At 46.0% G+C, this 13,323-nt stretch overlaps 1 protein-coding gene across 1 annotated transcript in view; it reads left to right on the forward strand.

Annotated features, from left to right (window-relative positions):
- Window positions 1-13,323, forward strand: part of DOCK2 (dedicator of cytokinesis 2) — a 365,999-nt gene that overhangs the window by 89,401 nt on the left and 263,275 nt on the right. The window contains exons 23-25 of the mRNA XM_079772611.1: window positions 933-1,041; window positions 10,546-10,616; window positions 12,135-12,241. Of these exons, the coding sequence (XP_079628737.1) occupies window positions 933-1,041; window positions 10,546-10,616; window positions 12,135-12,241 (287 nt within the window). The remainder of the gene's footprint in view (window positions 1-932; window positions 1,042-10,545; window positions 10,617-12,134; window positions 12,242-13,323) is intronic.

Here is a 13,323-nt window from a genome sequence, read left to right on the forward strand (position 1 = left end):
GGAGTGGAGACTGTGGGCTGAGACAGGAGACGCTCCTTATCTGCTGCGACAGACGCTTTCCGCTCTGCTGTGCGCAGGTGCCACAGGTCAGGCCACGGATATGCCACGGATGGCGATAAAGGCTTGTTTGGAGAGGCCTTGCGCTGAGCAGCACTCCGAGGCTGGGCCCCGAGGGTGATAAGACTCGGGTCGTGGAGGCTGATCTACATCGGACATGGCTTCCCTAAAATGTCACACGTGTGTACCAGCACAGGGCCTGACAATCTCTGTGAGTGTGTCCGTCAACATGCTAACATTCCTGATCTCTGGTAGGAGTAATGAGCTGTCTGGCTTTGCAAGTGATGCAGTTCTGGTTTGTGTACCTTTTTTACAATAAGAACAGGGGGCCTTTCTGTTCAGAGAAACAGCAGGTTTAAAATGGCTGATAAGCATGCTCCCGAAGTGACTGGGCAGCGAAAGCAGGGCCGTGACATGGGACACGTGCGTTCCTAATCATCTGACAAGTGGAGGAGCCCTCGTGTGATTGAGAATTTTTCTCCTTGATACTTTGCACGATATTTGAAAATGCGCTGATCACCATCTCTCCTCTGATTCTAGAAGAAGGCTGAAGTTATTGATGTCTTCTCAGCTCAGACACGTTTTATTCCTTATTCTGCAGGGCTTAATAAAAGACGGTGAGGGCAGGTTTATCATGTGAGCCCGTGGGAGCGGGGGCAGGAGCGGGAGCGGCTCTGTTCGGTGCGGGGAAGGGAGGTTTCCCTTGAGTGGATTATGCAGCAGGGACTGCTGAGCCCACTCCCTCCCCCCGAGTCCCCACCTCCCACCTCCCACCTCATTCTCTTTCCAGTTTTAAGTGAGGCTTGTGGCTGGCACACACCTTCAAAGCCATTGCCTGTTGGCTTGAGAAGTGACCCAGATGTGTCTTCTTTCAGGCTTTACGAAGGCAAAGAACAGATGGAGTTTGAAGAATCCATGAGGCGGCTCTTTGAATCCATCAACAACCTGATGAAAAGTCAATACAAAACCACCATCCTTTTGCAGGTTGGTTTACGCCACGAAAACAGCCTGTCTTTCCCTCCGCCACTCGGTAAACAGGAGCACGGTGAGATCACGTCTGCTTTTGCTTGAACGCGCAGCCCTGTGTCAATGGAAGGTCTGGGAAGGCCATAGGTTCGGGGATCCTGAAGACCAAGGACTCCATAGGACAGGGGAGAGAGAGAGAGAGAGAAGAGAGAGAGAGAGAGAGAGAGAGAGAGAGAGAGAGAGAGAGAGAGAGAGAGAGAGAGAATTTTGATAGTTTGTTTCCCAGGAAGGTAGCAGTGCCTCTTAAAATAGCTCTGAAGTTCTTGCTACCTGGACGGAAGTAGGTCAAACCTGATCCACTTCTAATGCTGAGTGTAGTTAAGGTGGCCGTCTCTTCAAATCGTCCGTGTTTTATTCTCAGCACCCTCAACTCGGACCCCTTTGAATGAGGAGCCTCTTTCAGGAAGACGTCATACATGCACGTATCGTGGGGAGGGGGCAACAAAGGGATAGGGGTGAGAAGGCAGGGCAGGAAAGAAGGAAGAAAGGAAGCAAGATGAGCCGGTGAGCATTTACAGAACTGAGGAGGCCTGAGTCAGCAAGAACGTTCTTTGTCAGCAGTACGACTTCATGCTGGTCATTTAACCTCCCCCGTCTCCTTTTCCTCATCTATGAAGCTTCCCTGTTTGTGTGAGGAGTACACGAGTGTGGTCTGAAAAAGAGCAGATTATAGAATGCTATGCAAATGTGGTGAACTCATAGGATTATTATGCTTTGGGCATATGCATTTTTACCCAGGTTATCGTTGTCTAGGGAGCTGTTTAGGAATGGAATATATCCTTTTCCCTGGGACTTGGCCCCGATTTTGCTGGTTTCTCCGCATGGGTTCCCACCCCAGAGCCATGGAAAGGGGCTCCCTCTCTTTTTAAATTTGCTCTAAGGGCCAAATGTAGCTTCAGGGATTTACATAAAATCAATGATGCTTTCTACCTATTTGCATGGTTGTTAAAAAGTTGGCAAAGAAGAATTTAAAGTCATGTTCAGATATGGAGAGCAAGAGCATTTGAAGATAATTTAATGCTGTTTTAGGCTGATGAGGGAGAGGGGTGAAGGCCATGAGATATTAGCAAACCCCACACAAGGAATCTTCTCAGACATTGACATTTGCTACAGGAGAACGAGCATTGGGTTTTGAGCCAGAGGGCCTGGGGTGGGAAATGGGGCCTCCACACTTCCGGTTACCCCTCGATGACATGGGAAGCCTAATGTCTAATTCAGAGGATTAAATGAAGTAATGTGTGTAAATCATGATGTATAGAGCCAGTGGCATAGTTCAATTTAGATAACTTCTAGTCATTTGCATCCCTCCCTCCTTAACCATAAAAGAGACGCGTTGGAGGTCTTTTCCTGGGGTGGAATCTGGGAGGGGGTTTTGTGTTCCTAATCCTGTCACATGGAGCCAAGCAGTGTGAGGGCATTCAAGATTCAGTCAGATTAGGAAATACAGATTCAAAGTTCAAGGGGAATAAAGCCACAAAAACTGACCATACATAGAGGAAGACATCGTTTTACCTAGTGGAACACTACCAGACGACGGGCGCCCCAATTCGGAGCCTGTGTGGGGGATAGTGGGGAAGGGTGCTGTGATCTATTAGTAATGTCCTCCATAAGTTTTGAGTGAGAATGTGTTCCCTGACAGCCCTCTGAGTCAGTGGGAGAGGGCTGTCACCAACCCCGATCCTTGTCTTCTCATATAAATGAATTTATACGAGAGACCGTGACTGCATTGCGAAAAGCCAATTTATTAAAGCATGCACCTTTATTGAAAAAGCAAAGCAAGCAAGCCTATACATCTGGCTTATGAAGCACAGACGTACAGTAAAAATGCCAATGATTGACATTCGTGGTTCAGACTTTACACTCCCAGCTGGCCAGTGGCTGATAGTGGAAACCCGAATCCGAGCCTGCCTCAGTCCAGAGTGGAGCCAGTCTGGTTCAATCTTGGTTTTGTCCACTGTGAGTTCTGGGACCTAAACAAGTTATCACTCATTTCTAAGGCTCATCTAACTCTCGTGAATGGCTTACTGTACCTTTCCCTCATTGTTCGGCATTGTCACGGCAGCAGCTCACCCAGAACGATGAAGAATTTAAAGCCAGACATTCAAAGAGGGTAGAAAGAGCATTAAAACCACCTTCCATTGACCTGAGTACCTACCAGGTGCCCAGCATGAAGCTGGGCTTTCACAGACAGTGTTTTTAATCTGCTAGGAATCACTGCCTTCAGTTTCCACAGGAGGCTCATAAAGTTAAATAATTAATCCTAAATTATACCTATTTATAGTGGGGGAGCTAGGATTTCAACCACCCAGGTCTCCTAACTGCAAAGTTAATATTCTTCTCTAAGCCGTAAGAAATGGGTTACGCCAGGGGGTTCCATGTGTTTGCAATAATGGGCCATATGCTAGAAGTCCCTGTGTGTGCCAGGCTGTAAGCGTTGTTGATAAAACGGGTGGCAGCTTGAGACGGTCAACACCAGACGCTTGGGAATCAGGTGTAGCATTTGGAGACATTGTGCAGACCCATTTGACCCATTCCCCTGTAGGTCTGCCATTCATTATTGCTCCAATTTGGTGGGAAGAGTCTAAATAAATGAAAAGCTCATACTGTATGGCATGCATCTTTGATCACTTTGATTACCACTCATACTAAGGAATCCATTAGAAGGTCCAGGAGGGCCAGGGGGCGGGGGTGAGGGTGTCTCTCTTTTATTCTAATGTCTGAACTAACAGCCGCCATGTAGTAGGTACTAGAATATCTTCTGGTTGATTGAATGAAAGAATGAATACCCGCTTTCACCATTTTATGTTTTAGCATTTATTATGTGTCACGCATTGAGCTAAAAACTTTACACATATTGTTAGCTCATTTGGTACTTAAAACAACAATTTTATTAGGCAGGTCCTCTCTTATCTTTACTTTACAGATGAGGAAATGGAGAGGTTGAGCAACTTAACCACAACTAGGAAGTGGCAGGCCTGGGATTTGAATCCAGGATGCATAAATCCTGAGTTTGAGTTCCTAATCACAGCCAAATCAAGGATCGTTTCATGAAAGACCCAAGTCTCTGGCAAAATGTCAGATGGATAAGCAATAAACAACAGTAAAGAAAGGGAGATATTTGATCCATGGTCATGAAGGGTAGCTAATTAAGTTCGCCTCTTTCTTTCCTCCCTTTTCATTGTTAATCAGCATAAAATGTTCAGATGTCCGAACTGAGGGAAGAAAAGGGTCCATTCTTAAGAAGTGGCCTAGGGACTGTAGGCTGAATCCCCAGAGGTAGGAGAGGTGAGATGTAATATTTAACCGCAGGCACTGGAGTGTCACCTCAGGTCTTTAAATGATTCCTTTTTTAAAAAATATATTTTTATTTATTTCAGATAGGAAGGGAGAGGGAGAGAGAGATAGAAACATTAATGACGAGAGAGAATCATTGATCGGCTACCTCCTGTACACCCCCTACTGGGGATCGAGCCCGCAACCGGGCATGTGCCCTTGACTGGAATCAAATCGGGGACCCTTCAGTCAGCAAACCAGCTAGGGCTTTAAATGATTCTTTAATCACATCCCCTTCTCAAACCCCATACTTAGAATTAATATTTGGGAATGATGAAATTTTGTTCTAGTGAGGCCGCTGTGGCTATACTGACAGCTCACCTTTAAAAAAAAATTAATCTTCACATCGACTCTATAAAGCTGGTAACTTTATTCCCTTCATTCTCTTGGCAAAGAAACTAGAGCACATGGTGTTGATTTCCCCAAGGACAGTACATAGACATGATCCAGCTGGACGTGAACTCAGACAGTCTGCCTCTGCAGCCACGCCTGCCTCCTGCCAAGCCTTGGGGGCCTGGGGACACATGGGAGACAAGTGACGAGACTGAATGTCCCCGAGAGTGTTGCATGCCCTCCTCTCGTCATGCTGTGGTGGATTTCTGTGACATCGTTTGTCCCGTTTCCATGGACCTTGACCGCCATCACTTGGCTAAAATGAAGGGGTTTGGCAAGGGGTGGGATGGGACTGTTGTCTGCGCTCCCGGGTGAGGAGGATGTCAGCGCTCTGGGGAGCCTCGCCTCATTGCACAATGGGCTCTCTTGGCTGGAAGTCTGTGTCTGCTGGCACCCAGACTGAGCTCTCTCTGTTTTCGCACAGAGAGACAGAGAGTCTGGAAACCCTCAGAAGAAAAGTCCCCTTTGATTTTGACAGAGTGCCAGCAGTTTGGTTTGTTTTTATTTTTAAACCCTCGTTGTTTGCTAGCAGCCCAGGTTGATCAATTCTGGTGAAGTCCATCTGGATAGCAGTCATCCTGCGTGTCCTCCTGTGACTCCTCCCTGGGCAGTGAAATCACCGCTGCTTGGTGGGCACCTGGCTGTCTTCTTGGGGGCTCTGCCTGGCCTCTGGCAGAGGGGTCCAGAACTGATGAGTAATCTAGGAAAATCACTATTAATGACCTGGCAAACATTTTCCTGGTGGCTATTCTTGCAGCTCCCATATAGCTGGTGAGGAGAGTCCTTACCTTAAGAGATGTCAGAAAACGACCTTCTTTCAAAAACTATGGTCCTAAAGAGAGGGAGGTGCTTTCTCTACTTCTGCCCCCAAATCAGCCTCTCTCCCTCCCTCATTGAGATCCCCCCACTTACCAAGTGGAAGCCTTTACTGAGGCAAAGGGGCAGTGGCAGCATCAGATCCATGTCCTTGCTGCGTTGCTTATTACGGGGCTTCTGGCAAAGTATTTAACCTCCGGCCATAGTTTCCTCATTGGTAAAACAAGAGCACAGAGTCCACTTAGTAGATGTAAGAATGAGACAACTAAGTATTTTATGCATGTAAAATATTTGATACATGTAACATTTCTAATAATAGATGCTATTTTAAAACCCTATGATTAATAATCCTATTATATATGTATGCATTTTCCTATTATATATACACATGTATATTCATACAGAAACATGAACATACTGCCTGTGTTTCCCTTAAATATCACATATAATAAAAATAACAGTGACAGTAAAGCCACCCGGTTCCCAGGAGGCCAACAGGCGAAGCTGTGTCTAGTCCCCAGGGCTTAGAAACATGCACCCAGGGGGGTCTCCAGTGGGTGTAACGGCTGATCTGCTCGGCCTTCTGGGAACCTACCTGCTCTCCCTCTGCTCAGGTGTGTCAGGGCTGCGTGAAGGGAGGGCTTAGGACAGGAGCCCTGCGGCCATGCTGTGCTGTGACAGTGTGGCTGTGACAACAGACTTGGCAAAATTCCTGTGTCAGAGATGGGCTGTCCCCATCGGAAAAGAAAACCACAGCCTGCCACTTCTCTGTGAGGGCGCCTGGACGAGATGGAAGTTTAATACTCTCCCGCTGAGTTCATAACACCCTCTGAGTCTCAGGGCGGCAACTTTTCCTTTATTGCCAGCCCAGAGCTGGGGAGCTGGGAAGGTGGGTCCCTCCCTCAATGGTCCTCCTCCCAGCCGGGCCCCTCCTTACTAATAGCTGAAGCGCTGACTTGTGAGGCCGATGTAGGCTCCTGGGCCGTCTCTGTCTACAGCCTCACCCCCAAGCCCGGAAGTGATGCTACGCTGAAGTCCAGGCTTCCCCAACTGGCTGAGGGTTTCTTTCTGTTTTTGTTCTCTCACTTGGGTCTTTGATAGGATGAGTTCATATTACGGTTCTTCCAGGTGCTGGGGAATGAGGGCAGGTGCATGAGAGGTGATGCAGGGAGAGATCCAGCGCACACACTTTTGGGGGCCTGCTGCCTGCTGGGCATTCCAGTAGGTGCCCGATGCGCTGTGCTCCAAGTCATTCCACTCCACTCCACATGGAGATGTTGAGGCTGTGGTGCGGAGAACCGGGCCTAGCACCTGCTGGTGCCAGGATTCCAGCCCAGGTCCCTGTGGCCCAGAACTCTGTGTTCGTTGGCCTGAGAATGAGTGAACGATCCGAGTGCTTGGACCAGCCTTTTTCAGGGCATGTGCCTCAGCCTCCGGAGTCTCTGAGACCTGAGTGAGCTGGCAGCCAGTGAAGTTCAGCCGCAGACGTGTCTGGTCTGGCTGGCACGCTGTTAATTCAGTGAATCACAACAACGTATCCTGTGGACAGAGGGTGCATCCACATAGCACATCTCTTCCCGCTGGCCTGTGTGGGGCTCATTCCCCTCCTTTCTGTTGCTTGCCCAGGCCTGCAGGCATCAGCGTTGGCTCTACCTGCTTGGCGTTTCCGGGTAAAGATGTCCTGACCAGTGAGTTGTACTGAGCTGCCTGCAGGGATGTCACAATGCATCTTGGCTTATTAAAATGCTGAAAAGCTCTGCAATAAAGAATACACTCGCTGGTTTATTGTTGCTTAAACCAAACTTTCCCAATGATTTGAATGCAAAATCCTTTCCCCCACAGAATACCTAACACCATCCTATGGGACAAGGATGTAGTTTTAGAAACATCAGCTTTTTAATCTTGTTATCTCCTGTCATCGTGATTTGAAAGAAAAAAGAATACATCTCTAGACACAACATCGAATAACTGCAAAGAAGTCTGACAAATCTGACAAGATACAAATTAAAATCCTTCTGTGCAATGAGAGATATGATTAAACAAAGCTAAAAGGCAGCAACCGTCGAACTGCAGGATGAGCAAGAGGAAAGTTGTGCAATGGGTCTCACTGGGAAAGGGTTAATATTAGTGATACATAAAGAATTCCCCCAGCCGAAACCGGTTTGGCTCAGTGGATAGAGCGTCGGCCTGCAGACTGAAGGGTCCCGGGTTCGATTCCGGTCAAGGGCATGTACATTGGTTGCGGGCACATCCCCGGTGGGGGGTGTGCAGGAGGCAGCTGGTCGATGTTTCTCTCTCATCGATGTTTCTAGCTCTCTATCCCTCTCCCTTCCTCTCTGTAAGAAATCAATAAAAAATATTAAAAAAAAAAGAATTCCCCCACCCAGTGAGATATCACCTAAAGGAGACATGGGGGAAGAATATGGACAGTCAATTTAGTGAATCCAGATGTTCAATCAACACCTGCACTAGAAACCAAAGAATTTCAAATTATATATCACATTGACAAAATTAAAAAGATTTATATTGTAGGGTTAGCAAGGTTATAGGGAAAGGAGTCAAAGGAAATTGATCACCGCTTCTTTCCGAGGTAATATGACACTATTTCCTAAAATGTATATGTGTATACCTTTGTATATATGTGTATACATTTTGAAACTCTAATTTCTCCTCGAGCAGTCCATCCATCCTACTGAGAATCTTACACATATACACATGTATATGTCAAGTATTTTCTTACTACATATTTTGTAGTAAAGATAACCTAAAGGTAGCATGGAGCCCATCAGTAGAGGAGGGCTTCAAATGGTATAATGTGCACATAGGGCATCATGGTGTAGTGGTTAGAAATGTAGAGTGCACTCCATGGAGTGATGTGCAAAAATACCAGTGGTTTATGGTTAGCTGCAATAAAGCACGTTGCAGAACTGTAAACACTACACACATGTACACATACATGCATACACATACCAACACACACTTGTGCATAGAAAGCAGTCTGGAAGGAACTCACCATGATGTTGACAGTGGTCCTTTCTGGGGAGGAGGGACTGGGGCTGAGATGGAGTTGTGGGACTTGAGGGACAATTTTCACCCCATTGCTTAGAGGGTGGCTCTCTAGGCTGCCTGCCGGAAGCTGTATCCTGGCTCTCCCACTCACTAACTTTGGGACCATGGCCTGGTTATTGAATCTTGATGTGCTAGAGGGTCTTTATCTATGAAAAAAAAAAATTTCCCTGGTAAGGCTGAAATAAGGTTTTAACTTAAAATAAGAAGCCAAAATGAGAGGCGACAAGCATTTATTTGGAATAAAAAAGAATTGCAGTTCTGTCGGTATGGCTTAGTGGTTGAGTGTCGACCCAGGGACCAAAAAGGGTTGTGGGTCCAATTCCTGTTCAAGACATATGCCTGGGTTGCATGCTCAATCCCCAAGTAGGAGTACGTGCAAGAGGCAGCAGATCGATGATGTTCCTCTCTCATCGATGTTTCTGTCTCTCTATCCCTCTCCCTTTCTCTCTCTCTAAAAATCAATAAAAAACATATTAAAAAAAAAGAATTGCAGTTCTTGGAACTCTGATTGAGGCAGAAACCCAAATAGAGTCCTGTTTACAGAGTGAAGGCAAAGGGATTTTATGAGAAAAGGGAAGGGCAGTGATTACATGCATAGAATAAAGGAATTTCTTTTGGTGTTAGCAAACTGAGTTATTCTTTAGCCAGACAGAGCTGGTTACTGATTCCATTTCCGATAGTTCGTAATCGTCAAGTCCTTGTGGTTAGTTCTTGTGCTTCCCCCATTAGCTCTGCCAACAGTGGTTGGTACGACGCTGTTGGCTGGGCCAGTCTAAATGTCATTTGCCCAGTTCAGACATTCCAGGTTTGAAGGTGTAGGAGGGGCTGGGCAGCTCCTTCAGAATGGCCTTGCTTAGGCCACTTTTCACAAAGGTTTAACAAAGGAACCTAGCAGTGGCATTCGGCGTGGTTTCTCCCCCACTGAACATTCTCAGAGACTAGTCCTAATCATGTATGTTGACTAAGAAGCTGACTTGCATATGGCTAGGATATGATTTTCTTTAAGAAAGGAATTTTCGCTATTTTTTATTTTGGTCTGACTATAAAAGGGTGATACTTGTTGACTGTAGAATACTTAGAATATACAGAAAAATAAAAAGTAAATTAAAAATTCACACTTCCCCTAGATTCTTAAACGTTATTTTCCAGCCATGTGACTTACAGCTCCTTCTAGGGGAATGGCAGTCTTCTCTGCTGCTTAGTAAATGGCACTGCCATGTGAGAGGGCGGGTGTGCCTCCTGCCTCTGGGTGCATGAGTCAAGGTGCACAGAGGGAAGGACAATCCACCATGAGGCCCGGTTCCCCCACACCAGCTAGTGGACCAAGATGTTCCCGCAATTGTTCACACATTGGCCAAGGAGAGAAAGTCTGCATGACTCAGGCCAAAGCCATCCTCGCTACCAACAAAACAATTCAAGCGCATCATCTTCCAATAATGGTAGAAGTTACCAATTGTATTTTTCATCTTCACAATCCTGCAAAATAGGTTTTATGTCCTCAATTTTATAGCTGAGATTGAGATGTCAGAGAGCTTGTTTTGTCCAAAGCCAGGTGGCTTACTAAATAGAACCCGGATTTGACTGAAGATCCGTATAACTTCAAAGTCTGTGGATTTTCTATACATTACTGCCTCCTTGAAGACCGAGGCAGTTGTGACTTACGGTACTTTTGTATACAGAGTATATGCCTGCCTATGTTTTAATCTACATGGAGAGTTTCAAATCACTGTAGCTGTGCCCAGGATGCACGACCAATCTCCCTTGATCTGTGTTAAGTGGCAAAGTATCCTCCTCACCACGCAGAGTTGTTGGATGTGGACATCACTCATGTTTACTCCCCTTCCTACCTAGGTGGCGGCTTTGAAATACATCCCATCTGTCCTCCATGATGTGGAAACGGTCTTTGATGCAAAGTTACTCAGGTGAGAGCTTATGATGTACTTTCCTGGGCTCTGTTATCAAGCCAGGGACTCAGAGGGTGAGGGGGGATCCCGACGGGCACTCCATTTGATGTCTGGCATAAATGTCTCCATTTTACCTGGGCTTGAAGGTGATTTGGGATTTCAGTCTTTGCCCCAAATGCCCTTTTGCTTTCTCCTTCTTCACTCTGTTCTTCTCATGAAATGAACACACTATTGTAATGCGACGGCGCTGTTAGAATGGGGCCATCTGAGCCAGATATGCCCTTTCCTTCTTCTTAAGTTCCAAGTTAACATATGGAAGATTTTAAAACTTTTTCATATGAAATACTTTTCGATTTAGAAAAGAGTTGCAAAGATAGTACAGAGTTCCCACAGGCCCTTCGCTCAGCTTTCCTTAATGTTCACCTTTCCCGTATCTATGGCACATTTATCACAACTGAGAACTTCACCCTGGCACAAGTCTACTCACTGTACCCCTTTCTTCACTCAGAACTCATCAGTTGTTGTTTTTAACTGATCTCCTATTTCTGTTTATATGACAACTTTTGCTGGCTTCTTCTCATCTTCCTGGCCTTAAACTAAATGTTAGATTCTTGGAGGAATTAACTCTGTAAAGAAATTAAGTTCCTTCCTCAGCCTGCACCATCACTCTCTGGCATGACTTCTTATTTATTTTCCTATTGCATATATCACCTTGCATTGATTTACTTACTTCTGTGTCGTGCGTGGGCCTCCATTAGAATATAAGTTCCATGCCACTGAGACGGAGTCTCTTCCCATTGTCTCCCCACTGCTCTGCACGTTGGCGGTCACATATTACGTAGATACTTAATAAGTACTTGAAAGAATGAATGAACACAGGGAGCTCATTTTGGAAAGCTCATTGGGGCTATAATTTTGTTTCAGTGATAGTTTTATTTTCACTCTATTTGGGAAGAGCTATCTTCTTTTTCATGTCCCAAGTGGGTTATAACCGTCAACTTTTTATATATTTTTAAAATTAAGGACCTTGTTTGATCTTAAGACTTATCATAAAGCATTATTAATCACATAAAACATTAGTAAATAAGGTGATATGATAATGAAGTGAGAATCTGGTTTTAAACCCCTGTTTCTTCAACCCCTTTGCTGCGTAGCCTTGGGAAACTTCGTTAACCTTTCTCAACCTTGTAAATACTTATCCTACTTGTAAAATTGGGATAAGTATTGGAGCTGTCTCATAGAGTTAGTCATGAGGTTTAAAGGGCATCATGGAGGCAAAGGGCAAAACACATGCCAGATGCACTGTCAGTGCTCAGGGTGACTGGCATTCCTTTTCGGATTTTCCCATCTTTGCATGCTTTTGGTGTTCAACATCAAGACCAACTGCACATCTTCACTGAAGGTTTACTAAGCAGCCGATGCTCTGCTAGGAATTGGGGGGCCAAGGAAGCTGGCAGTCTGGGGGTGGGCTGGAGGTGCTACGATGTTGGCGACACGGGTCTCACTGGCTCTCTGTCTCCTGATTTCCTGCCTCAGCCAACTCCTGTATGAGTTCTATACCTGCATCCCGCCCGTGAAACTCCAGAAGCAGAAAGTCCAGTCCATGAACGAGATAGTCCAAAGCAACCTCTTTAAAAAGCAAGGTGAGTGCAAAGCGGCCTGGCTGGGTGGGCGGGGCCACAGACCCCACGTACTCCTCACGTGGTCCTGCTCCTTACATGCTTGGCTGGACAGAGCAATCTGCCCAATTACTAGACCGGCTCCCTAACCACTCCCTTAATCCAAGTAAATGAGAAAATTATCTAAACTGACAACTTAGATACCAGAATCTAAACTGATTTTAGAAGAGCTTAGGTGGCATCGTTTGTCTCTCCTGAGAAAGTTTAACGATGTGGTAAATTTGTAGTGGGACGCTTTGGTTTTTCTACTCTATGGTTTTTGCTTCTTTCTTCAACTGGAGAGGAAATAGGTGAAGCTGCTTTTGGTAGAAAGATCCTGTTATGGAGAAGTTCTCAAAATTTCCGGAGGGTCAGAATGACCTGGAGAGCTTGTTTAAATGTGGATTTCTACAACCCATCTCAGAGATTCTATTGGAGTGGGAATTCATTTTCTCTTTTAGTTTTTTAAAAATGTGAGTCATCTTTGAATAGGTAATGCATTTTACAAGGATCCAAATGCCAGGGTATGAGAGGGTGCCACCTGCAGGAGATGCCCCCAGACCCATGCATAGCCACTAGGTCCCCTTCCCTAGAGGCAACCCAGTGGTCCCAGTCTCCAGTGTTTGCTTCCAGGGCCTCTGGATACATGGATTCCCAACCGTGGAGTTGATCCTTTAATAACACTTTGCTTGAACTTTGAGTGTCAACTGACCACAGGTCAGGAAGTGGGAGACATTGGTCTCACAGGCTCTCGGCACTCCTGCACAGGCCAATTGAAAAAAATGCGAGTCTAAGTTGGCCTGTGCAGCTCACACCCTCGTTCAAGTGACAACTGTATGCAACACATCCTCCCCTGGTCTCTAATTATTGTTGCTCAAATAGTAGCATGTCATACAACTACCCTGTCCCTGCCTTCCCTCACTAATGCTATTTCCTGAGAATCAGGGTATGGCCGTGGACTTGAACAGGAGTGTGGTCAGCCTCCTGCTCACCCAAACTGACCTGGTAACCACCAGTCCTAACCAGCACTCCACTGTCAAGAGCCTCCTGTTTTTGAGGCTGGAGAG

The sequence above is a fragment of the Cnephaeus nilssonii genome, assembly GCF_951640355.1.
Source record: "Cnephaeus nilssonii genome assembly, chromosome: 5".
NCBI classification, from domain to species: domain Eukaryota; kingdom Metazoa; phylum Chordata; class Mammalia; order Chiroptera; family Vespertilionidae; genus Cnephaeus; species Cnephaeus nilssonii.